This window comes from Salpingoeca rosetta, assembly GCF_000188695.1.
Source record: "Salpingoeca rosetta unplaced genomic scaffold supercont1.16, whole genome shotgun sequence".
In the NCBI taxonomy this organism is placed as follows: domain Eukaryota; class Choanoflagellata; order Craspedida; family Salpingoecidae; genus Salpingoeca; species Salpingoeca rosetta.
The window spans coordinates 271,549-296,327 of record NW_004754918.1 but is presented as its reverse complement, the minus strand read 5'-3'; the positions used below and the strand labels follow the sequence as shown (position 1 = coordinate 296,327).

At 55.2% G+C, this 24,779-nt stretch overlaps 5 protein-coding genes across 5 annotated transcripts in view; 3 read left to right on the top strand and 2 right to left on the bottom strand.

The window, feature by feature from the left end:
• Positions 1-31: 31 nt before the first annotated feature.
• Positions 32-1,996, top strand: PTSG_07042 (uncharacterized protein). Its single transcript, XM_004992397.1, has 4 exons — positions 32-244; positions 629-878; positions 1,132-1,205; positions 1,467-1,996. Exons 1-4 carry the CDS (start codon positions 82-84, stop codon positions 1,577-1,579), a joined length of 600 nt encoding a protein of 199 aa, XP_004992454.1. The 5' UTR covers positions 32-81; the 3' UTR covers positions 1,580-1,996.
• On the bottom strand, positions 1,817-6,547 carry PTSG_07041 (caseinolytic protease C). The gene is made up of 11 exons (XM_004992396.1): positions 6,162-6,547; positions 5,916-5,979; positions 5,609-5,724; positions 5,097-5,464; positions 4,628-4,785; positions 4,188-4,366; positions 3,809-3,955; positions 3,298-3,392; positions 2,881-2,977; positions 2,511-2,651; positions 1,817-2,291 (listed from the first exon to the last, which is right to left on the bottom strand). The coding sequence occupies exons 1-11, from the start codon at positions 6,534-6,536 to the stop codon at positions 2,052-2,054; spliced, it is 1,980 nt and encodes a 659-aa protein (XP_004992453.1). The 5' UTR covers positions 6,537-6,547; the 3' UTR covers positions 1,817-2,051.
• A 231-nt stretch (positions 6,548-6,778) lies between these two features.
• Positions 6,779-13,110, bottom strand: PTSG_07040 (uncharacterized protein). The gene is made up of 16 exons (XM_004992395.1): positions 12,648-13,110; positions 11,981-12,222; positions 11,737-11,777; positions 11,211-11,406; positions 10,825-11,007; positions 10,446-10,543; positions 10,133-10,225; positions 9,751-9,852; positions 9,504-9,563; positions 9,137-9,271; positions 8,772-8,899; positions 8,447-8,509; positions 8,119-8,211; positions 7,609-7,753; positions 7,272-7,346; positions 6,779-7,038 (listed from the first exon to the last, which is right to left on the bottom strand). The coding sequence occupies exons 1-16, from the start codon at positions 13,062-13,064 to the stop codon at positions 6,953-6,955; spliced, it is 2,157 nt and encodes a 718-aa protein (XP_004992452.1). The 5' UTR covers positions 13,065-13,110; the 3' UTR covers positions 6,779-6,952.
• Positions 13,085-17,812, top strand: PTSG_07039 (serine/threonine protein kinase). The gene is made up of 14 exons (XM_004992394.1): positions 13,085-13,395; positions 13,607-13,746; positions 13,941-14,114; positions 14,281-14,354; positions 14,612-14,702; positions 14,918-15,022; positions 15,197-15,252; positions 15,485-15,607; positions 15,970-16,115; positions 16,356-16,437; positions 16,632-16,708; positions 16,938-17,070; positions 17,308-17,357; positions 17,532-17,812. The coding sequence occupies exons 1-14, from the start codon at positions 13,167-13,169 to the stop codon at positions 17,558-17,560; spliced, it is 1,509 nt and encodes a 502-aa protein (XP_004992451.1). The 5' UTR covers positions 13,085-13,166; the 3' UTR covers positions 17,561-17,812.
• A 105-nt stretch (positions 17,813-17,917) lies between these two features.
• The window catches only part of PTSG_07038 (TKL/DICTY4/DRK protein kinase), an 8,409-nt gene continuing 1,547 nt past the window's right edge, over positions 17,918-24,779 (top strand). Inside the window, exons 1-16 of the mRNA XM_004992393.1 lie at positions 17,918-18,132; positions 18,340-18,579; positions 18,836-19,020; positions 19,255-19,345; positions 19,563-19,717; positions 20,016-20,135; positions 20,586-21,325; positions 21,616-21,687; positions 21,853-21,913; positions 22,284-22,412; positions 22,634-22,711; positions 22,859-22,891; positions 23,084-23,218; positions 23,566-24,051; positions 24,326-24,356; positions 24,580-24,779. The exon at positions 24,580-24,779 is cut by the window's right edge and continues 9 nt beyond it. Of these exons, the coding sequence (XP_004992450.1) occupies positions 18,009-18,132; positions 18,340-18,579; positions 18,836-19,020; positions 19,255-19,345; positions 19,563-19,717; positions 20,016-20,135; positions 20,586-21,325; positions 21,616-21,687; positions 21,853-21,913; positions 22,284-22,412; positions 22,634-22,711; positions 22,859-22,891; positions 23,084-23,218; positions 23,566-24,051; positions 24,326-24,356; positions 24,580-24,779 (2,880 nt within the window). The 5' untranslated portion in view covers positions 17,918-18,008. The remainder of the gene's footprint in view (positions 18,133-18,339; positions 18,580-18,835; positions 19,021-19,254; positions 19,346-19,562; positions 19,718-20,015; positions 20,136-20,585; positions 21,326-21,615; positions 21,688-21,852; positions 21,914-22,283; positions 22,413-22,633; positions 22,712-22,858; positions 22,892-23,083; positions 23,219-23,565; positions 24,052-24,325; positions 24,357-24,579) is intronic.

The window sequence follows — 24,779 nt, the reverse complement described above, 5'->3', positions numbered from 1 at the left end:
CTGAAGGAAGTCAAACTTGACTTTTGAGGACCGCGAATTTTTCAAACCGCCAAGCAAACGAAGACAAGACAACGCTCAAAGATGGCATCGACGCTGCGCAAGGCCACGGACATCTGTCAGGAGACACGCGAGGTGTTGGACCCGGAGGAGGATGTTGCCAAGGTGCAAGCCATCAAGGAGGCCACCCACGCCACCTTTGAGGGGTGGAGCAAAGAGGAAAAGTCCCTCCAAGACCAAATCAGAGGTGTGTGCCTGCGTATGTGTGTGTTTGTGTGCGTGTGTGTGATGCAGAAAGGTGTGGGATGCAGAGTGTGCTTGTTTGTGTGTGTGTGTGTTTGTGTGTGTGTGTGTGTGTGTGTGTGTGTGTGCGTGCGTGCGTGCGTATGCGTGTGTGTGTGCGTGCTTGTGTTTGTGTGCTTGTTTGTTTGTGAATCAGTGTGTGGATATGAGGGTGCATCTTGTGTTTTGTTGGTTGTGCATGTGTCAGCGAAGCAGTCTGGTACCCATAGCATGTGTCTCGTGTGTTCACATGCGCGCCCATGCTCACGCGTGTAAACGCTCAACTGTTTCCTTTGACTGACTGTTGAACTGATCCCAACCATTCAAACACAACTCAACTCAACCGCAGAGCTAACGCGGGAGTACGAAGAGAGCAAACGCGCAATCCCAGACGCCCTGACCGAGGAAGACCAGGAGCGGGCACTGGATGTGCTTGACGAGCAGCTGCAGCAAGCAGCAACCTCGTGTCGAACACAAGAGGATGCGCTCACCCGCAAGCGTGCGCAGATCAAGGCCCTGAAAACGGAGATTGAGGACCTGGAACGCAAGAAGGTGGACATTCAGCGACAAGCCAAGGAGAACTCCGCAGCCGCCAAGCGGTGCGTGTATGTGTGTATGTATGTGTTGTGTGTATGTGTGTGTTGTTTGTATGTGTGTATGTATGTGTGTATGTGTGTTTGTGTGTGCGTGTGTGTGTGTGTGTTTATGTGTGTGTAAGTGCATTAATTCTTGTGTGTCTGTGTGTGCGTCCTGTTGTCACACCGCTATGCGTGCGTACACGCACTGTTGGTGCCACGGTTCAAAGATACCTCATGTATCGCCGTCGTTGGCATTCTTCTTGCGCTTGTGCAGGTCTACGCTGCAGCTCTATGAGACGGTGACGGGCCTCAAGTGGGAGTACACGGAGCAGCAGCGCGTCAGCGGATGTGAGTAGCCGCCTTGACCACATTTCTTGTCGTATCATTTCACTTGCAACATCACTCGCACGCCCACACGGAATGCACAGCTTTGTCCCCTCACACTGGGCAGTCCGCGGCATGCGCTCACACGCGACACCACGCACACATGTACATCTGAACACACACACACACACACGCACGCACACTCACTCGCCCACGCACTCGCACATTCATCTACACACACGCGCGCGCGCATCACACGCACTTGCACACATCTATCTACATTAGATGTGTCTGGCAAAGCAGGGTACTTGAACACGTTCTCCTTCAACCCCGAGCGGCAAACGCCGTTCTTCATCGCAGAGAAGTTGTGGCAGGAAATTGGCATCGCCTGCCAGTAGTGGACCCTGCAACACACCAAGAACGTACCAACAACCCACCCTTCATGCACACATGCACGCAGGCGTCAGTATTGCTGCGGCTGCTTCTGCTGTGGCAACTGGCGAGTTGTGTGGCGTTGTGGTGCTGCTGCTGTAATGTCTCATGCCAGCCAGAAAAGCCTCTGCTTCCCCTCTCCACCACCGTCACCTGCACTGGATGTGCCAGTGCATTTGCTTCTCTCATCCGCCTAACTGCTCTCCTTGCTTCCTATGCTTTACTTACGGACGTTGAACACGAGTTATGTTGTTGTGCTGTTTTGCTGTTTTGTTGCTGCGTGGTGTTGTGTGAAGTGTTGATGCTGTTGTGCTGTGATGTTGTGGTCGTGTGATGGTGTCAGCACGCGACACGCATCCGAAACATAAACCAAACAATGACCACCACTCGTCATCAGCAGCTCAACACTGAGCTCGTTTATGGCTTTGGTGGGTGCCCTCAGTCCTGATCCTGAGAGGGCGAGGAGCCCCGCATATGCTTGTCTGCAGCGTTGTCAGCACCACTCCTGCTGCCGCTGCTGCTGTCGTTGTTGTTCGTGTTGCTGGTGTTCTGCTTGCTGGTCTTGCCACTGCCAAAGAGCCAGCCAAGCGCCCCGCCCGTCTGTTCTGCCGTGACATTCAGGTGCACGTCACCGTCCGTCACAAACAGCTGCACGCTGCATCCTTTGCTGATCTTGTCCTGACGGCACAGGTTGTGCGGATGGCATGGCAAAAGGGTGAGAGTACATTGGCGCATACGCACATGCGTGTGTGTGTGTGTGTTTTAGTGTAGATGGAGGGGGCAGCAAACCTGAAAAGCGAACGAACATGTTCGCAAACAAACATGTCAACACACACACACACATACACACACACACACAACCACAAACACACAAACTGCACCCCTGCTCCGTGGCACCTGTTCGTGTGCGGCTGCGAGGCGGTTGATGATGAGCTGGTCAACGGCGTGCTGGAGAGAGCGCGCGCCATAATGGATGTCGTACTCCTCCGCCACGCGCTGCACAACAGCATCGTCCCACGTCAGCTCCATGTTGTGCCGCTGGCAAGTGGCAAATGCGAACGTACGTTTGTGTGTGTGTGTGTGTGTGTGTGTGCGTGTGTGTGTGTATGTATGTATGTATGTGTGTGAGTGAGCGCAAGTATATGTGTGCATGTCGGGTTTGCAAGCTGAAGAGGGGCAAAACAGATAATCACCTTTGCTGACAAGCTCAACACGCGCAAACGCAGAGTACACAAGCCAAACATTAGCCGTTGATGCATCACCACACCTCCTTTGCGCGCTGCTGCCACTTCTTCAGCTCGAGAAGAACAAGTTGGTTCAGCTCCGATTTGGAAAACGGAACAAAGTACAGGATCTCATCAATCCTGCAACCCAAACACACGCGCATGCAACATACACATGACAGACGTTACACAACGCAAGCAATAAGAGAGTGTGGGCTGTCAAGCTTCAAAGGCACAGAACTGCAACGCCTCTCGGCTGACATGACAACCACGAGCAGTCCATGCATACGCACATGCCCACGTAAATACGAACACACAGAATCATACGTGTGCGTGTGTGTGTGTGTGTCTGTGTGTGTGTGTGTGTGTGTGTGTGTGTGTGTGTGTGTGTGTGTGTGTGTGTGTGTGTGTGCGTGTGTGTGTGTGTGTGCGTGCGTGTGTGTGTGTGTGTGTGTTCGGACCTGCCGAGGAACTCGTCCCGCTTGAAGTGCGCCTTCAGGATTGGGCGGATTATCTGCTCCTTGAACTGCTTCGACAGTGAAAAGTGCTCGTCGCTCTGCAGGGGGAGGGGGCGAGGTGGTGTTGAGAGTGTAAGAGGTTGGTGGTGGTGGTCAGAGGCAGAACAACGCTGGCGAGAGACAGCACAGCTTGGTACATCCCCTTGCAGACACAGGCCGAGCAGCATCATTCTTTCTCTCACACTCAAACACACACACACACACTCAAACGCACACACAAAACACTCACACACACACAAAACACAACACACACTCTCTCTCACACACTCTCTCTCTCACTCACACTCACACTCACACTCACACACTCACACACAAAACACACACACACACAAAACACAACACTCACACTCACACACACACACACACTCTCTCACACTCACACACACATTCACACTCACACTCACACTCACACTCACACACAAACAAACAACGCCTGTCCCATGCATGAGCTCACCCCCTGCAGTTCCTCTGCGCGCTTGCGGAGCTCCCATGCGTGCTCGGCAATGACGTCGCTGGCGAGGTTGGAGGTCATGACGAAGATGGCGTCCTTGCAGTCAATCGTCTTGCCCTGCCCGTCCGTCAGCCGGCCCTCGTCAAACAGCTGCAGCGGTCACGTGATGGTGCCGCGATGGTGGTGAGCCATTGGTGGTGGTGGTGATTTGTGGTGATGAGAGAGCTTTCTGCACTTGCTGTAACACGTTGTTTGCCATGCATACACATGTACACAAATAGACACACACGCAAGCACACACGCAAGCACACGCGCAAGCACACGCGCAAGCACACATGTGCACGTGTACACCCCCCCCCCCCGGGTCTCATCGGGTGCGCACCTGGAGCATGACAGTGAGCACATCCGGATGCGCCTTCTCCACTTCGTCGAGGAGAACAACAGCGTTTGGACACGATTTGAGCATCTTCGTCAGCTGTCCACCCTCGTCGTGCCCAACGTACCCCGGCGGTGCGCCAATCAGCTTCGCAGCCTCGTGCTTTTCCTGGTACTCCGTCATGTCTGTGCACCGCGGTTGCGTTTGGCACGTCGGGTGAGTGGACTTGAAGAATTGAGCATGTGAACATATAAGGATGATGGGGCCGTGGGGCAGTGGACAGTGGACAGTACAACACACACACACACACACACACACACACACACACACACACACACACACACACACACACACACACACACACACACACACACACACACACACACACACACACACACACACGTACACAGCAAAGTGAGAACAGACAGCCCATCCCCCATGCTCACCGAGTCTGATGAATCCCTTTGAGCGGTTGCTGGTTGCCTTCTCGTCGTGGTGGATGTACTGCGCCAGGCGCTTTGCAAGCTCCGTCTTGCCGACACCAGAGGATCCGAGGAACAGAAACACAAGCGGGTGGTCTTCGTCGTGCCAGCCGTTCTCTCGGCTGACGGCGGAGGGGAAAGGGAGACAGAAAAGGGTGAGAAGGAGGAAGAGAGGGTGAGTGGGTGAGTATGAGTGTGTGTGTGTGTGAGAGAGAGAGGGGTGCGTTAGACGTGGCGCGCAGCATGACAGATAGGCATCAACATGAAGCATACGCTGCAGAAATACGCACAATCACACACATCATATCCCGTACACATATATAATATACCGTACACATATAATATACCGTACACACACACACACATAATCACACACACACACACACACAGACACACACACACACACACACACACCACATCACATTTGACGCACCGTCGAACAGCGGCTGCCACGGCCATGATGGGCCCGTCCTGGCCAACAACATATTGGTGGAGCCGCTCTTCAAGCGGGAACTCGCGCCGCCGCCGTTTGGCTTCTTCGGCCCTTTCTTCCGCTTCCCGTCGCTCCCTCTCCTCCTTGAGGGCCGCGTGCTCCTCCATGTACGCACGCAGGCGCCGCTTGATGTGCTCGTTGTCGGTGTATTCGATGGCGGTGCACTCGTTGTGGTCCTTGATGTTGGGGTCAGCGCTGTGGTGGATGAGGAGCTCCACAAGCTCGGCGCTGTCCACCAGCGCGGCGTAGTGCAGCGCCGTCATGCCGACCGTGGACATGTGCGGATACAGACGCGAGGAGAAGTCCCGCTGTGTTTCAGTCGCGCGGTGGTTGATTTGGGGTTGGTTGAGCGATGTGGTACGGTGTGAGATAAACGTGCATGCGTGAGACATGGGGGGGGGGCACTGCGACAGCCAACGGTTGCAAGCACACACACACACACGCACACACACCTGGCGCTGAATGATAGCTGCACGAGACATGTTGGGGAAGTACTCGTCCTCAAGGTCCACAGATGCACCATGCTCCAGCAGCACCCGACACGCGTCAACGTTGCCGTTCACAGCAGCTGGCATGACACACAGAAGAGTGTGAGTGTGAGAGAGAGAGAGAGAGAGAGAGAGAGAGAGTGTGTGTGTGTGTGTGTGTGTGTGTGTGTGTGTGTGTGTGTGTGGGCGCATATTGCGTGGGCAACGAACACTACAGCTCACGAATGCGCAAGCCAGAGTCAGCGGACAAGATGTCGCGGTGTTGACTCACCAACATGCAAGGCAGTCCATCCAAGCTGGTGCCTGTCGTCAACATCTGCGCCTTGTTGAAGCAACTACAGACACGCATGGGAGTGCAACGCCTTGGTGAGTTGACGCACAGCTGTGCAGCAACCAGAAGCATCACAGCACATGCACATGCACATGTACCACAATGCACGTACACAAGCATACACGCACCACACATGCAGACACACGCACACATGCACATGCACACATACACGCACGCAAAGCACACCTTCTCCAGTGCTTGTGTGTCGTTGAATTGAGCGGCTTTGCACAACAGTGGGGCATTTGTCTGCCTGCACTGCACGGCACCTTCGTTGGAATCCCCGAACAAGGACCAGCCGAGAACACCAACAGCAGTGCTTGCAACAGCGCCCCACGCTGCTGCCTTCCGACTGTTCTGGACCAGTGCCAGCGGTGCCTTCAGCACACCTGCACCTGCACCTGCCCTCGTCGACATTGTCATCGCCGTTGGTGTCGACAACACGCGAAGCCGTGCGACTTCGTGCGCCCGTGCCGGCCCTCGCCGCAACACCGCACTCACGGCTGTCGTTGTGGCCGCAACAGCCGCTCGCACACCCTTCATCATTGTCATCATCGTCATCATCGTCGTTGTTGTTGCGCGAAATTGCGCGTTCAAACTTTCCCGCACCTTCTCTTTGAACTCTGTGTGTGTGTGTGTGTGCGTGTGTGTGTGTGTGTGTGTGTGTGTGTGTGTGTGTGTGTGTGTGTGTGTGTGTGTGTGTGTGTGTGTCGATACTTGCTCTTGTTTGTTAGCTCACGCCAAGGCCCCCCTCTCCCACCTCTCCAACCCACCACTACAGACCCCCTTCCCTCCACACCTCCTGCTTCTTCTTCCACCGTTTACTGCGCTTGACTACAAAACACGCCATGCTGTGCAACAGGTTTGGTTCAATTAACACGGGAAACAATCAGACAAGTGAGAGAGAGAGAGAGGTGGTGATGCAACAAACAAGGAGGCACTTTGCAAAAGGTGATGGGTGAGGAGAGGAGCCACCACGGCTACGCCACGTGTGCACAGGCCGTGTCAAACGTTGCTGCCAACTCTGCAGCAAAGTCCAACACGACACCATTCGTCCATCCGAAGCCTGACATGGCAAGTGTGTGCGTGTGTGTGTGTGTGTGTTAGTGAGCGAGTGAGTGGATGTGCGGGTGGGTGCATGCGGATGATTGTTACACAGAATGAGCGTGTGTGTGTGTGTGTGTGTGTGTGTGTGTGTGTGTGTGTGTGTGTGTGTGTGTGTGTGTGTGTGTGTGTGTGTGTGCTTCACACGCATCATGGTTTCACGGGGCCTGCAGCAGTACATGTAGTACATCGTACCCAGTTGTGGCTTGTACTCGCCACCTCCGCCCCCTTTGCCCACAACAACAGCGTCGTACTTCTCATACATGTGCCCTGCAATGCCACAAAGACCAGAGGTTGAAGCGTGAATGACAACACAAAACACACAGGCAGTGGCGTCAGCACAACCTGCTTCACTCCTTAAACTCATATCAGCACACACACACACATGCATACAAGCACATATGCACACATACACACACACACATGCACACACATGTACAGCTTATGTACATGCATGCACAACGAATGTACACGCATGCACTCACACATACAAGCACGCGTGCGCACACCATGACCAGCTGCATGCAGCGACCTGAGTTATGATACGCAATCATGGCAGTCTTGAGCCACTTGCACTTGATGGACGTGGCGAGCTTGGTTGCGTCGCTCGTGTGTACGGATTCGAGCGATCGCACCAGCAGCCACTGCAGCGGCGCCCACGCGTTCGGGCTGTCCCACTGGCAGCAGGTGAAGAGGTGTGTATGTGTGTGTGAGTGTGTGTGTGAGAGTGTGTGTGTGTGTGTCGGGAACAGGTGCGGAGAAGCAGTAAGGCAAGTGTGTGCAGCGAGGATGCGTGAAAAGCAGCTTGAATGGAATCAGTGTGTTGAAATGATGGGCTTGCTGAGACCTCACACACACACGCGCGCACACACACCACAACACACAACACACACACACACACACACACACACACACACACACACACACACACACACACACACACACACACACACACACACACACACACACACACAAGCAACACTCAAGGAATGACAGGCGTGTACAGATATGCCCATCGTCATGACGCTGCACGGCACGGCACCTGCTGTCCCGTCGTGGAGAGGGTGGTGTCCACCGCCGCGTGCTTCAGCAAACGTGATTGCGTCAGGGACTCCACCAGACGCATGTGTAGCTCCTGCCATGCACACGCAATCACGCCATCACGCAATCACGAGCCAATCAATGTGAGGTCAAACGTGGTGAGGGGTTTAAAGCGTACGTGTTAACACACACGCACACACACACACACACACACACACACACACACACACACACACACACACACACACACACACACACACACACACACACACACACACACACACACACACACACACACACAAACATAACTACACTCGCCCGGTACGCACCTGGCTCGGAGAGACGCCGGCCCACAGCGGCAAATACGCGGCAGGCGTGACGCGGCCCTGGATCTGCGGTGGCGACAGCAGCAATGGTGTTGCCGTGATGTCAGCAATGGAGATGGCGAATACACACGACACCAACTTGCACCAGAAGAGAGGCAACCGCGGACAATGTATGTGCACAGAAGGCATGCACACACAAACACACAAACGCACACACACACACACAAACACAAACACACACAAACACACACACACAAACACAAACACACACAAACACACACAAACACACACAAACACACACACACACGCACACACACGCGCCGAGCACCTGGTCGCCGTTTGGGAGGAGGATGTCGTGGAAGCGGCCGGTGGTCTCGTTGTACATGAGGTCCAGCATCGCCCGCGCCCGCGCATCCGCAGAGCGCGATAGCGTCGACGCCTTGCCACGGTCGCCGGCTGGGCACGCAGTGGGGAGTGGTGGTGGGAGTGGTGGTGGTGATGGCGATGATGATGATGGTGGTGGGCAAGATGGTGTGAGTGAGGCCTGGTAGTAACACATGCGGCACGGGGTGGCACGCCGAATCAAAGGCACAACACAACCCACACATACACACACGCTCACACGCACAACCGTGCACATGCACACGCACACACGTTTGCACACGTTTGCACACGGGGGGGGGGCGACGGTACCGAGTGTGGCGATGGAGGCGAGGTGGCGTTCGAAGCGGAGCATGAAGCAGTTGAGGTCGACGGGGACGATGTTGGTGGTGCGGATGGTGCTCAGGTCTGACGCGTCCTTCAGCCACCGCGAACTGAAATCCCACCCTACAATTGGGGAGGGGGGTTGTCGCCAACACCACGAGCATGGTTGTGAGGGGTGGTGTGGTTGGTGCAGCATGTGAAGCGCATGCATGTTGAGGCAGTAAGACAAGAACAAACTCGTACACACACTCATCCACACACATACGCGCGCACACACAAACGCACACACACGCACACGCACGCACACACACGTGGACGCAGGCAGGCAGGCACGAGCGCACTTCCGTGTTCTGACCTGTCTCGGCGCCCGACGCAATGTTGCGGAAGAAGATCTGCCGCTGCTGCTCATCAAACCCTGAAATAAAACATGTGGACAGATGCAAGCCGTAAGCAACACACGCACAGCGCACACACGCAAACACAAACACAAACACAAACACAAACACACGTGCACACATACACAGCACGCACACAGCACGCACACCTCAAGCCATGCACACACACACACACACGCAATCCGCAGCCACGCCCAAGAGCCCCACCTGCGACGTTTGCTGTGTTTTCGTCCTCCCTGTACGACTCGGGCCGCGGGGATTGCGTATCGGCGTAGTATCGCGTGAGTGGCGCCGCCGTCAGCCCAAGACCTGAGCATGAACAGGCAAGGCAGATGGTGACAAGGGAGTCGATATGTGAGTGCGTGCGTGTGTGCGTGTGTGCGTGTGTGTGTGCTTATGTGTGTGTGTGTGTGCATGTGTGTGCGTGTGTGTGTGTGCATTTGTGTGTGCATGTGTGTGCGTGTGTGTGCGTGTGTGTGCGTGATCTGTGTTGTCTGTATGATCACCACCATGGCTCTGTGACTACGGACCAGAAAGACATGCACGCACATGCGCGTTTGCACACACACACATGCACATATGCACTGACCGATGTTGACTCTCTTGTGCGTGGTTGTTGAATTCCAGTACTTGTACTCCTTGCTGAGATATGGGTAGGCCTCCAGCAGAAACGTGCTGTTGCCTGGCGTGTGGACGAAATCCGGACATCACACGGAGAGTGGCGGATGTTATGTGTGTGTGTGTGTGTGTGTGTGTGTGTGTGTGTGTGTGTGTGTAGGAGAGTGGCGGCCATACATTGGGGAGCAGGGTGGGTTGCGAGCATCGTGGGTGTAGAATGCATGCAAGAAGATGACGCGTGAGAGACGACACAACAGTGCATGCACATGCATGTGCACACGCACCAGTTGCGTTGTAGATTGACATGACAATTTCGTTGAGGACGGGCGGCTGGCTGCGAGTGAGATAATACACGCGCGCCCCGTTGGGAACAAACCCAAACCTGAACAGCACGGAAGCCAATCATCGGGTGTGACATCGGTGAATGAGATGGAAATATAAACGAGGTGGAAATGTCAACAAGATGGAAATGCGAACGCAACACACAAAACAAGGGACAGGTAGGCAGACAAAAGCACAGACAAAAGCGCGCACACACACACACACACACACAAAACCATACACCAACACGCCATGCAAATACACACACACACACACACAAAACCATGTACCAACACGCCATGCAAATACACACACGCAAAACCACGCACACGCACGCCCGACCTGTCAATGAGGCTGAAGTAGTTGCGCGTGATGTCGATGGCGGTTGCAACCATGCCGCTGCGAATCAGTCCGCGCACAACCCAGAACATGTCCCAGTAGTACATCTCCCTAAACCGGCCACCGGGCACAATGTACGGATTGGGCAGCTCAAGCAGGCTGTGCTGCGAAGGCGACGCAGACACGCTGCGACAGCGAGGTGACGTGTGGTGGTGGCGGTGGTGACATTGGTGTTCATAATGTGCGGTGGTTTCAAGTGAGCATCGGAGCAAACAAACGGCCAAACCGCGAATACACAACGAAACGAACACCCACATGAACCAATGACCACACAGACTAACAGCCAAACAAACAACCAGCAGCCAAAGCGAACGAGAGCAGCGTCACACCTTGCGTTGGTCTTGCGGCCAAGCAGGGGCCAGATCTCGTGCACGTGCTGGATCCATTCTCGCAGGGTGGTGTTGGCAATGCGATGCGCAAACGGCACTTTGGCGGGAAAATCGGGCGGGGTCCACGAGCTCTGGTCGCTGCCTGCAGGCAAGAAGTATGTGTCCAGAAACGACTCCAGCGCATTCCGCGTCAATCCTGATAATATTGCACACGTGAGCAAGGGACGGTGTGAGTGGATGAGTTGTTTGAGAGGGGGGGGGGGCGGGGTTGCCAGGGTGTTGTTTGATTGAGACGAAACCTGTACACATATTCACATATGTGTGTGTGCGAGTGTGTGTGTGTGTGTGTGTGTGCGAGTGTGTATGTGTATGCGAGTGTGTGTGTGTGCGAGTCTGTATGTGTGTGCACGTGTGCGCGAGTGTACGAGTCAACCCGAGTGCTGACTGACAGGCTGTGGCATTGCATGAGTTGACATGTGTCAGACATGATGAATCCACCACAGCAAACACATTGATGCCATCATACCTGGTTCGATCTGTTTGAATGCTTTCAAGACGTCCAAAGGGCTGAAGATGCAAACAGGAGAGAAGCGCGGTGTTGCGAGAGAGGACGAGGGAGGTGGGAGATGAAGGAACATGCAGCGAGGCAGATTCAACACGTGTTTCCAACACACAACACACACAATACACACAACACACACGCAACGCAGGACAAACACGACACGCAACATGGCACACGCAACATGGCACGCACCATGCTACAAACGTACTCTTGCTTCATAGGCATGTCCACGAAGGTCTTGGAGTCAGCGTAGGGGGAGAAGCGTGCGACGGCGGCCAATATGGGCCCTGTGCAGTACACGCGACATGCGCGATCCTGTGCGGTGATCTCCTTGTTGGACTTAACGACCACCGCTGCAACGACGATAGCAATGGCCATGAGAAGCAGCATCCAGATGATCAGCTCCACCCTCCACTTGTGCGTCAACCTCCACACCTTGTCCAAACACGTCTTCACACGAGAGGTTGTGTGTGTGTGTGTGTTTGTGTGTGAGTGAGTGAGTGTGTGTGTGTGGATGGGTGAATGGGTGAATGGGTGGATGGGTGGATGGGTGAATGGGTGGATGGGTGGATGGGTGGATGGGTGGATGGGTGGATGGGTGGATGGGTGGATGGGTGGATGGGTGGGTGTGGGCGTGGGTGTGGAAGGTGCACGAATGATTGTGTGGTGAGAGATTGTGGCCAGAAGCTGACAACACCGACCACGGGCCGGACACGGAACACAGCACACAAGGTCGCCAAACGGCACACAGGCAGACGCATGCACAGATATATGCATACACTCGTACAACCATGCGTTGCTCTCGCGGTCTTTCCGACACACTCCTCCAACTCACGGACTCCTCGCACCCTTCTCGCTCCTTTGTGAAGACCGACCGATTCTTGTTGTGAAGAGCCCGTGGAGATGGAGAGTGGTGAAGGTGGGGGGCGGCGTTTGCTGCGGGCCGAAGAAGCGTTGAACGGAGACCCTCGCTGCAGCAAAGGCCGGTTGGCTGCCTCATCATGATCGTCATCGTCTGTGTCGTCGCCATAATCCGGCAGCCTGCTGTGATGGTGCACGGGCACGGCGCTCCTTGCTGAGGAGGACGCCTTGGATGTCCTTGGAGAACGGACTGTCACTTCCCTCGCCGCGGCATCGGGCGAGGGCGGTCCATGGCCCTCATCTGCCCACCTCACACCAGCACCAGCATGATCAGCACCAGCGCCATCGTCATCTGGCCACGGCACGGGCCGGTCCACCCCAACATGCATCACAACATCATCAGCGTCAGCAGCGTGGTGGAGGTGCTCCATGTTGGTGTCACAGTCAACAGGCTGGCTGAAGCAATATGCACGCACGACACCACAAATTGCACAGAACAACACCTCTGCCGCCAACAACACCGACCGAACATCATGGAGCGTGCCGTGTTGGATGTGAGCGAGCCAGCGATCCAGGAGCTGGTGCAGCAGGCTGAAGTTGCTGCGCGGGACGAGAGCATCGCGTGCACGCCGTCAGATAGCCTGTTCCTTCAAGCGAATGGAAGAGTGGATGAGCGCAACACTGCGCAGGCGTTTCACAACGCCGTTCTCGCAGACCGATTCATCATCACAGACTACATCCAGAGCGGCCAGTTTGGGCGAGGTGTGTGTGTGTGTGTGTGCAGATGTGTGTGTTTGTGTGCAGATGTGTGTGTGTGTGTGTGTGCAGATGTGTGTGTGTGTGTGAAAGTGAGTGCCTCGTTTGCGTTTTCATCAATCGACACGCAAGTGGCATGATACCTTGTTGACAACACACACACACACACTCACACACACACACTCACACACACACACACACACACACACACACACAGGCTGGAGAGCGAAGGATCGGGCACACCCGGAGAGTCCGGAGGTGTTCATCAAGACCATTCGCTCCCAGAGCGACCGCTTGGGAAGTGGTGCTGCCATTAACCACCAGACACACGAGCGCTTGGCAAGAAAGGAGATTGAGGTACGCCAACATGTGCCGTATTTTGTTATGGGCATGTTTAAGTGTTTCAAACGGCTCCTGCTTCCGGCGCCTCCTCGACCCCTACAGCTTCACACTCACACACTCACTCATGCACTCACTCACACACACACACACTCACTCACACACACACACACACACACTCTCTCTCTATCTCTCTCCTCACTCATTTCCAGGTCTTTCTTGAGCGTGGATTTGGTCGCTTGGGAGCGCACCCAAACATCGTGACAACTGTCCTGTGCTACGGCTCTGTGGCCGTGCCCAGCAACGGCGCTACGGGCAACGCCTTCTTCTTCCTCTCCCCAGACCTGTGCAATGGCGGCGAGCTCTTCGAGTACCTCTGCTTCCAGGTGTGCAGGCAGACGTGTGATTCCCCTCAGTGGTATCTGGCACTGTTGCCACCGTCGTCAGTTGCAACCGCCACAAACAGACCATCTGACGCTGTCGTTGCAACCATCTCACTGGTGTGCATGTGCTTGCCTGCCCCTTGTTTGCTTGCCTTGGTGGTTTCTGTAGCGACGCGAGCCGCCGTTTGTTCGCAACTTTGAAGAAAAAACCGCCCGCCGCCTCTTCTCCCAGCTCGTCGCAGGGTACGCGCAGGCAGTGCTCTTATTGTGGGTGTGTCTCTATGTGTGTGTGGGTGTGCTTGTGTACGTGTGTCTATATGTGTGTGTGTGTGTGTCTGTGTGTCTGTGTGTGTGTGTGTTTGTTCGTGCTTGCATTTTGCTCTCTCTCTTTTATTCGTGCGATTTGCGGCTGTGCTTCGACACCCCTTGTGATCGTAACCACCGCACCTCACTTCCTGCATGCACACATGTACACACCCGCTCCCCCCCCCCGTGCGCAGTGTTCAGCACCTGCACCACAGCGGCCTTTTCCACCGCGATCTCAAGCTCGAGAACCTCGTCCTCGACTCGAGATTCGTCCTCAAAATCACAGTCAGTCGTGACGTGTGTGTGTGTGTGTGTGTGTGTGTGTGTGTGTGTGTGTGTGTGTGTGTGTATACATGTGTGTATACATGTGTGTGTCTGTGTGTGTGTGTGTGTGTGTGTATGTAATGCTTTGGTGGAGATATCCACCACCATCCCGCCACCATCTCGCCACCATCCCGCGTCCCACCATCTTTGTTGTGCACACCACTGCATGTGCACAGGATTTTGGGACAGCCAAATGGGCACACGAGTGTCCGACAGTGACAGATGCAGCAGGACAGCAGCACGTCGTTGCTCGCACCGTCACAGGCACCCTCGCCTTCCACGTATGTTCATGTGTGTGTGTGTGTGTGTGTGTGTGTGTGTGTGTGTGTGTGTTGCGTGGTGCTTCTGCTACTTGCACTATTACCTCACCGCGCACATGTGTGCACGTGCGCATGAGTATGTGCTCACCTCCTTTTTCCCCACCACTGCCTCCATATCCTCCGCTTGTGTCTCAGCCGCCGGAACTGCGCCGCAGCGGTGCATTCTACCAGCCAGACAAGTTCGACGTGTGGTGCGTCATGATGTGACACATCTGCCATGAAATCACGCGCACGCGCATCTACGGAGAGATAGTGTGTGTGTGTGTGTGTGTGTGTGTGTGTGTGTCTGTCTGTCTGTCTGTCTGTCTGTCTGTGATTAAGGTTTGTCCACATCATCATCGTCGTTGTCGTCGTCATCATCGTCAGCTGCACCTTACGCATCCATGCCGTTACCCGTCCGCTTGCATGCGCACGTTGGTTCAGGTGCTGCGGGGCGATTCTGTTCTTCCTCGTTGCGATGGAGACGATGGTGCGGCGGCGCATCAACTTCAACGTGTTCCAGCTCATCAAGCAACGCGCACAGGGCTACGGCGACCTCCTCAAGTCGTGAGTGGACCGCGCGAACTGCCCCACGCTGCCATCCTGATGGCTGGATTTGGGATGGGAAGGGGTGCGAGGGTGACTGTGCACTGCTCCTGCGTGTCATGGGAAGAGTGAGGGGAGTGAGGTGACGGTTTGCCCAACTGGGGTGCAGGGCGAATGGCTGATGGTTGAAAGTTGCGCTTGGTGGAGGGGGGGGGGTACTTTTATCGCGTTTTTGATTCACTCGAGACACCATACATGCTCTTGTGCGCGCACACACACGCACGTACGCAACCCTTGATCATCACCCATGCATGTTTCTCGCACTTCTATGTGATTCACATGCACACGCTGCTCGCTCCTTCTTTGGTTGCGTGACCCTGTAGTGAACCTCGTGGTCCCGACGGTGTGCCCCAAAACGTTCGGTTTTGGGTGACGTTTCAGGAAGTGGCACAGAGCATTACGCCACAACTGCAGCACCTCCTCAACTCCATCTTTGACATCAACGTCCCCAAACGCGCTTCCATCGATGGTTTGTATTGACTGTGGTGGGAGTGTGGATATGTGTGTGTGCGTGCGTGCGTGCGTGTGTGTGTGTGCGTGTGTGTGTACATGTGTGTGTGCGTGTACATGTGTGTGTGTGTGCGTGTGCGTGTGCGTGTGCGTGTGTAGTCATGACGACACCACAGGTGCCGCGGCTATTATGTTGGCACATTTCTAGTGCGTCACGTTGCTCACTGTGGCTTCGTTGCGTTCGCTTGCCGCTGAGCAGCTGTTGCTGCGCACGGGTGGTTGCAGGGCGAGATGGCCACAGATGAGGAGTACTTCCAGGACATGCAGAGCCGTCCAACCACGTGAGGCTTTTGCGTTGTGATTGCACATGCGTTGCCTTACGTGCTGCGTTATGCCAGCCACATACACGCACCCGCACGCACACGCACGCACTCGGTTCCACTCACTTATCCGCACACTCCAACGGCCGTACACCTCATCACTCCCTTCCCCCTTCCCTCTCTGTCCTCCTCCTCGTCGTCCGTGCGCGCTGTAGGGCCACGGGACGCGACCGGGTGCTGGACCTGCCGGAACATCTGCACGGCGACACCGCACAGGCCCTCGACGCCGTTGGTGCGTGGGCTGGCAGTGCTGCTGCTGGCGATTGTGATGGTGGTGATGGCTGTTATGGTGCCTCGGTTGGTCATCCACCCCCAATTATGTGCGTGTGTGCGGTTGGTTACGCTGTTCCTTCGCTGGGTCTCCGGCTGGCCCTGTCGCTCAACCAAATCTGTGCATTTCCATCCACAAACATGAAAATGTTCCCCTCCCCCTCTTCTCCTTGTGGTTGGGACTGCTGCAGAGCAATACCTTGAGCGCACGCTTGACCTGGTGCTGCCAGACAACGACGAGAAGTCCCTGCTCCGCGATGGCGCCACGTTTCTCCTGGGCACCCCAAACCTCTTTTCCGTGGAGTTTACAGGCACCGCCCTCAGGTACACGTGTGTGTGTGTGTGTGTGTATGTGTGTGTGTGTGTGTGTGTGTGTGTGTGCGGCTGTATGTGTGTGTGTGTGTGTCCTGTATTTCTCTTTCTAGATGCCTATGTGAGTGTGTATGTGTGTTTGGCTACGTCATCCTCTGTTGCGTGTCGTTGTGTGCAAGAATTTGACCACAGCCTGCTTGACGTCCTTCCCCGCCCCACTCCCGCCCCACTCACCCGCCTTTTCCGCAGATGCGTGTGGCTTCGCGGGTCGCTGGAGGACTGGCTGGGCTTCGTGTTCGGTAAGCGCTCCCTTTCAACCTTTCGAGAGCCAACATTTGCTCAGCCGTCGCTCTCGTGCCACAGCGGCCTTGGCTTGCATGTATCCAGCCTACCCCTCTTTGTTTTCCTCGCTCTCGGTCCTTCTCCTGCCAGGCTCACACGCGTTTCATCCTGCCTGTGTAACTGATTTGCAGAGCTCAAAGCCCAGCTGCAGCTGTTGTAGTCTGCTCCTTGCTGAGCAGTGATGTGACTGTCTTTGGCGAATTGATTCCTCTTGCCTCGCAGTCGTGTTACGTTACATTGCATTGCACCACTTGTGTCTCCATTGCCAGCCGCCACCAATGCTGCGCATCCCTCGGCCTCACTCAGGCATCGAACATTCTGCGATTTCATGCGTCGCCTTTTTGTTGTTGTCCCTTGATGACATCATGCGAGCCCCGAATGTAGCCACCCGTTCAGTCACGATAAATTGTCAAATCTTCATTTGGTTTGAGAAAGCTGTATTTCATCGTCCTACCTGCCTGCCAAATGTTGCCAACCCCTTGTTCTGCACGTTGTGGGACATTCTGCATGCCACTCACTTGTCACTGCACTGTGACTATCTCCAGTTACAAGGCATGCTTTCTTCGGAGCTGGATTGTTGACCCCACTCCATCCTCAGTTGCAAAACCATGATCGCCCAGAGTAGCTGGACACCGGTAGTGTTGGTTGTGGCGCTGGCGGCAATATGCTGTCATGTGGTGCGCGGTGCAGAGCGCAAGGAGGTGTACACCGTGGGTGTGCTTAACAACAAAGGTCTGTAGTGAGTGATAGGCGCAGCAGCTATGCACATGCGATTTCTAGGCAAAAAGATGAGCGAGGTGCAATGTACTCGTGGTGGCGCTGTAATCGAGGGACGGGAAGTGCGCACAAGATGCAGCGTGTTGGTGTGACTGCCTGAGCGCACCATGCAAGTTGACCGTCGTCACATCACATCACACCACCCCTCCTTTCCTGTCACAGGGGTAGACTACTTTGAGGAGCACTTCAAGGAAGGGTTTTCGACATACCTGACCAACACAGCCGGTCGCACGTTCAACCCGCCCGTGACATTCAACGCCATCCCTGTCGCCTTCTCGGACTTTGTGAACAGCGTGTCCAAGGGCGAGCTGGACTTTACGTACTGCAACCCAACGCTTTTCAGCTGCATTGAATCTGGCGAGGAGATGGCGCCGCTTCTCACCGTGCGCAATTTCCGATTAGGTGTGTGCGCGTGTGTTGTGCTGTGTGTGTGTGTGTGTGTGTGTGTGTGTGTGTGTGTGTGTGTGTGTCTGGATCGTGTGCGTCTGCGTCCGCAATGCCGTGCAGTGCCACTTGTAGCTCAAGGCTCCGTAACCACGGCCACCAACCACCAACCTGCGCTGCTGTAAACGGTCGAAAGTGTGTCGCTGTCATCTCTGGTGCCGTGTTTCCTCACCACATCCATGCTGTCCCCCCTCGCCACGTGGAACAATGACAGGCCACGAGCTGACGGTGTTTGCTGGCGTCATATTCACTGCTGCCAGCCGAGATGACATCAACACGCTGGAAGATGTCAGGGGCAAGCGGCTCTCCGGTGTATCCATGACGAGCTTGGGCGGCTTCCAGATGCAATATGGCATGCTTCACGTCGCTGGAATCGAGCTCATGACTGACTTTGCAATGGTAAGAGCAAAGGCTTCCTTCACATGCTTTACTCGAGTTTGTCCTGCTTGATCTTCACAGCGCACGCGCGATCGCTCTGGTCGCACCTTGTACACGGCGAGCACCGTGCACATGCAACCAACTTGTTTCCGTTTGCACACACATGCATACACACACGCACGCACACATACACATACACACGCACGCACACAAATATGCACGCACACACGCACGCGCGCTTCTGCTGGCATTCAGGTGGCGTTCAGTTCAAATCACAGGCAAACGGTGCACGACGTCTTGGAAGGTGCGGCAGACATTGGCTTCGTGCGCACGGACACCATCGAAGGTAAGCGAAATGGGTGTGGCCGCACCGCTTGCACAATCCTACAATCACCGAGACACCCTCCGTCACCACACCGCATGCATGCAACAGCTGCGCACACTGCGCACCCTTTCTGCGCCAACAACACCTTGCTTCAACATCACCACATGGTCAGAATCCATACCCATTCAACATCGCCACCTCCTCCTCATAAACACGCGTGGATCTGCGCGTCATACAGGCATGATTGCCAGCGGTGCGATTGAGGCAGACTCTTTAAAGGTGCTCAACGCGCGCGAATCGCTGACACCGGAAGGAACAAAGTTTCCATTTGTCCACTCCACCCCACTTTACCCAGAATGGCCATTTGGCGCACACCCAAGTGTGGACTGGCAGGTGTGTGCGTACACATGCACGTGCGTACCTTGAGGGCCGCTGCCACCAGTGTCACCGCGCAGGCTGCAGCGTGGACCCCGCCTTCCCCTGTTTCATGGGACTGTTCATTCCCACCACCACCACCACCACCACCACCACCACCACCACCACCACAACTCACACTGCTTTCGACACGATGACTGCGTTCACTACGGCTCTCCACCATCGCCACGACGATACGAACAACCTGACGCAAGCACCATTTCTCACCTGAGCCAACAACAACCTACTTCTGTTCCTGTCCCGCTTCCCACTTCAGGTGCAGGAGGCGGTGATGAAAGCCCTGCAGAGCCTGAATGCCTCCAGCCCAACAAGCGTGCAGGGCCAGTATGCAGAGTGGCAGCCTGGCTTCAGCTACATCTCCTTGCGTAACCTCCAGGTATGTACACGACACAGAGAACAGAAGATGAAAAGGGGGCAGATAGTCTGTCTCGTACCCGTGTGTGCATGTGTATCTGCTGTGTGCATGTGTGGACCTCTGCATGTGTGTTTCTCTGTGTGTGCGTGTACCTGTGTGTGTGTGCGTGTAACTGTGCGTGTGTGTGTGTAACTGCGCGTTTGTACGGCTCAGTGTGCGAGTGATTGAGTGTACATCCGTGTGTATGTGTGTTCGTTGCAATTGCTCCCTGGAGGCAGGCGTATGTGGGAGACAAAACCACATGCAACATGTTCAGTCATGCGGTTTTGGTTCCCACCACCTTCTCTAGCACCACCACCGACAGCACCAAACCTTCCCTTCCTCCCCCCCCCCCAAATCACATACAACATCCACTCATGTCACTTCAATTCACCCGCACATGACCACACGAATGACAACAAACACAAACAGGAGGAGCTGGGGCTACTAGAGGAAACAAGCACTGGCCGATTCGAGTGCAGGCAAGGAGAGGATTTGTACAGCAGTCTCGTTTGCCCAGTTGGGTTTGTGCTCAAGTCGCGCGAAGAGTTTGACACCGCGTGCGAGGAAGCAGGCATCGCATGTCCCACGGAGGACCACAGTTGTTTCTGCTCCCCGTGCAAGCCAGCATGCCCACACCACTCATCACTGGTCAACGGGAGGTGCACGTGTGGCAGCGGGTATGTTCGGTTTGCCGGCGGTTGCGAGCGCCTCAGCACAGCACTTGCAGCCACAGTTGTCCCTGTTCTCGTTGTGCTCGTTGCCGGCGTGTACCTCCTGATACAGTACCTCCACCGCAGATCAGACAACCTGTGGCACATCAACCCGGTCGAGCTCAAGTTTGAGGACCCGCCGGAGTGTCTTGGCAGCGGCAGCTTTGGCATTGTGCTCAAGGCCGAATACCGGGGCACGATGGTGGCCGTGAAGCGTGTGCTGCCGCCAATGACGCGACGCAAGGTGCGCGTACGCGCTGACGAGGAGCATCTCACGCTCTTGGAGCAGCTTGAGCTGAGGCAGAAGGAGAAGAAGTCCATTGGCGAGCAGATGGAACAGTATTTCCAGGAGGCTGCGTACGCTGCAGGCATGCTCGTCGGCGGCGCCAACGGCGAGAGTAACCACAGCAGCATCGGCGGCAGCCTTGCCAGTGGCCGTTCCGGTGCCAGTGGCAGCAAGTAAGTCGGGCCAACAACGAGCCGTGAGGCCGATGTGTGCACGTGTGTGTTGCATGAGACAGATAGGGGGTGGGGGCATACTTGTGTTACAGCCAGAGCGTGTTTCTGCATGCACATGGCTTGCTGAACATGTCAATGTGGGGATCATTGTCTTGCTCACGCCAGCGTCATGGCACACACAACACAACACAACACAACACAACACAACACGACACGACACAACACGACACGACACGACACGACACAACACAACGATGTTGTGCGGTGCACTTTTCATGGATGAACATCAGATCGTCCCGGAAGTCACTGCGGTCCAAGGGCAGTTCAGGTCTGCGGCGGCGGAAACAGCTCTTGGAACTCAAGTGCGTGGTCAATGTACACCATATGCGTGCGCGTGTGCGTGTTGCGACAGCGTGTGTGTGCTGTGTGATTGCATGTGTCGAGATTGCATGCAAGTTGTTCCTGTATTGCACTTGAACCCTGATACCTTTTCATCAATTCCTCCCATCCATCGTCTGTGCTGTCAGGAGATCTTTTATGAAGGAAATGCGAACGCTAAGCAAGCTGAGGCACCCATGCGTCACAACGGTACGCAGAGCGCACGCGAGAGCAACACGCCCGGCCCGTGCCACGCCTGGTTCTGTTTCTGTGAGCGAGCCTTTGAGCGATTGATGCGCTGACAGCCACCACAATGGTGATAACACACGCATACACTCAAGTACACACGCATACACACATGTAGACATACATATATGTTTATGTATGTGCATATGATTATTTTTACACGCGTGCACACGTACGTACACACGTACGTGCACACACGTACACACGTACAAGCATACATACGCGCATGGCTGCCACTAGGCCACTGGGTTTATTACGGTCGCTTAGCATTATGGCACTGTCATCACCTCTGCACTGCATGCCTTGGTCTGCTTTGGCTTGCCATCATGTGCAGTTTATCGGAGGCGTGGTCGAGTCGTCGTGTGACCCGATGATAGTGATGGAGTTTATGGACCTTGGTTCCCTCTACTCGATTCTACACAACGAAACAACGGAGGTGGACGGCGACGTGCGATACGAGCTGGTGAGCTCGTCGAAAGCGCAAAGACTAAAAGCGCCCTGTGTGCGCGTGCGTTTATTGTGTGTGTGCGTATGTGTGTGTGCGTCCATTGTGTGCGTATTTGTGTTAGTTGTGTGCATGTGTGGGTCCGGCGGCAGCGAGCTGCGCGTATTCACATCAACACGGCAGCTCTTTGCCTTACACTGTTGCATGCACTCCTTCATCCCGTCTTTGCTGATGTGCAGTTGATTGACATCATCTCTGGCTGCCGTTTCCTCCACGCTGCTGAGCCCCCAATTGTCCACGGCGACCTCAAGTCCATGGTTCGTGGTGGTGGCGATGGCGGTGTTTTGTTTGCGTCTGTGCGCGAACACGGGCGCGCGTGTGCGTGTAAATACGATCCGCAAGATACGTCCCTCGCTCACTCATAGCCACCACACACGCCACCACATATCCTCGCGCGTGTGCAGAATGTGCTTGTGGATGCCAAGTTTCGCGCAAAGGTACTCGTGTGCGTGCGTGTGTGTTTGTTGATTTGTGTGCAGGTGTATGTTTGTGTGCACTGCAAGATTGCAGCATGTATGTGTTGGTGTCGTGTATTTGAGCTTGACCCTAGGCGTGAGCGCGTGTGAAAGCCGCCAGCACGAATATGACCATTCATCACACCACCTGCCGTTACATGGCCGTCACAACAGGTGTCAGACTTTGGTCTGTCACAGGGCGGAAGCTCCAAAGGGGTGTGTGGCACGCCATACTGGATGGCGCCGGAGCTGTTCAAAGGAGCAAAAAACACAAAGGCCTCGGACGTGTACTCGTTCGCCATCATCATGGTTAGTTGGCCCGCCTGCTGGGGTTGGCGTTGGGGTGGCTTGATAATTCTGATACTGTTGTTTTGCTGTGACGTGAGTGTGCGATTGTGGCACGCCGCAGTCAACGAAGGAGGGCAACAACAACGCCTGGTTGTACTGTACAGTTCATCTTCACAGCACACACATACACACACACACACACGCGTTCGCACGCATTCTCGCACGATCAATCAAACACACACACACATGCACACACATACACGCGTTCTCGCACACATTCTTACCCGCTCAATCAAACACACACACATGCACACTTGCGCAATCATTACGACACCACCGTCATGATGCTGCTTAACGGCAAACAACAGGCCGAGGTGTTTAGTCGTCAGGATCCATACCCGGCAATGGAGGACATGGACAAGGTGTTGCGAGAGGTGGTGCGACGCAAGCGGCGGCCATCCATTCCACGGGCAATGCCGGCAGAACTGTCCATCATCATGAAGGAGAGCTGGCACCACGATCCTGACCGCCGCCCCTCATTCAACGAGCTGAGCAGACGCATGGGCCACGTCGACGCGTCCGTGTGTCGCATTGCAGTGGAGAAGGTGACGCCGAAGAAACGCACGGGCGGCAACAGCGTACTAGAGGAGGTGTTCCCGCCCCACATCGCAGAGGCGCTTCGTCAGGGCAAGAAGATTGAGCCGGAGCACCATGAGCTGGTCACCATCTTCTTCTCGGACATTGTGGGCTTCACCAACATCAGCGGCACGCTCCCGCCAGAGAAGGTCATGAATATGCTTGACCGCTTCTACACAAAGCTCGACAAACTCGCCGACGAGATGGAGCTGTTCAAGGTGATGTAGTGCAGCATGTAAGAAGGAGTGAGAGGGGAGTGGAGAAGCCGCGCGGAGAGGCAACAGCGGATGTGTTTGACGGGGGAACTCGAGAGGTTGTCTGTCTACACGTACGTGTGTGCGTGTGTGTGTGTGTGTGTGTTGAGTGAGTGTTACGGTGAGGGTGAAAACAGCTGCGTGATTGAGTCGTGTCATCTATGTTTCTGCGTGTAAAGGAGTCGACGCTTGAAACCTTGTCTCACAGTTTGTTTTGTGGTTCCTTCTCTCCCCCCAGGTTGAGACGATTGGTGATGCGTACATGGCAGGTGAGAAGCATGGAGTGCGTGTTCGTTGGTACAACTCTGTTTCGTCGACGGTCTTGCGGCGCTGCTTTCCCTGGTTGAAGGCCATGCATGCCCTTTCGTTGGCAAGAGCAGTGACATCCTTGCGTTTGTACGTGGCACGGCCGCTCCAAGCCCGCCCTCGAACCTCACGATGCATTCCTGGCATCATCACCACCCACCCATCACCACCACCCATCACCACCAGTGACAAACTTGCTCAAGGAGCAATCGGACCACACCGCCCGCATCGCGCGCTTCGCAGCGGCTGCCATTCAGGCAGCGAATGCCACAGTCATCGATCCCTCCGACCCAAGCATGGGCAACGTCAACATCCGCGTTGGCTTTCATGCCGGTCCCGTCGTTGCAAATGTCGTCGGCACCAAGAACCCGCGCTACTGCCTGTTT

Coding starts and splice junctions, on each gene's coding strand:
- PTSG_07042 (XM_004992397.1), top strand. CDS start 82: ATGGCATCGACGCTGCGCAAGGCCACGGACATCTGTCAGGAGACACGC. Junction 245..628: donor CCTCCAAGACCAAATCAGAG/GTGTGTGCCTGC, acceptor ACTCAACCGCAG/AGCTAACGCGGGAGTACGAA. Junction 1,206..1,466: donor GCAGCAGCGCGTCAGCGGAT/GTGAGTAGCCGC, acceptor TATCTACATTAG/ATGTGTCTGGCAAAGCAGGG.
- PTSG_07041 (XM_004992396.1), bottom strand. CDS start 6,536: ATGATGACGATGATGACAATGATGAAGGGTGTGCGAGCGGCTGTTGCG. Junction 5,725..5,915: donor ATGGACTGCCTTGCATGTTG/GTGAGTCAACAC, acceptor GTGTCATGCCAG/CTGCTGTGAACGGCAACGTT. Junction 2,292..2,510: donor TCGCAGCCGCACACGAACAG/GTGCCACGGAGC, acceptor CTGTGCCGTCAG/GACAAGATCAGCAAAGGATG.
- PTSG_07040 (XM_004992395.1), bottom strand. CDS start 13,064: ATGGAGCACCTCCACCACGCTGCTGACGCTGATGATGTTGTGATGCAT. Junction 10,226..10,445: donor GTCAATCTACAACGCAACTG/GTGCGTGTGCAC, acceptor TCCACACGCCAG/GCAACAGCACGTTTCTGCTG. Junction 9,272..9,503: donor TGCGTCGGGCGCCGAGACAG/GTCAGAACACGG, acceptor CCCCAATTGTAG/GGTGGGATTTCAGTTCGCGG.
- PTSG_07039 (XM_004992394.1), top strand. CDS start 13,167: ATGGAGCGTGCCGTGTTGGATGTGAGCGAGCCAGCGATCCAGGAGCTG. Junction 16,116..16,355: donor CAAACGCGCTTCCATCGATG/GTTTGTATTGAC, acceptor GCCGCTGAGCAG/CTGTTGCTGCGCACGGGTGG. Junction 16,709..16,937: donor ACAGGCCCTCGACGCCGTTG/GTGCGTGGGCTG, acceptor GGACTGCTGCAG/AGCAATACCTTGAGCGCACG.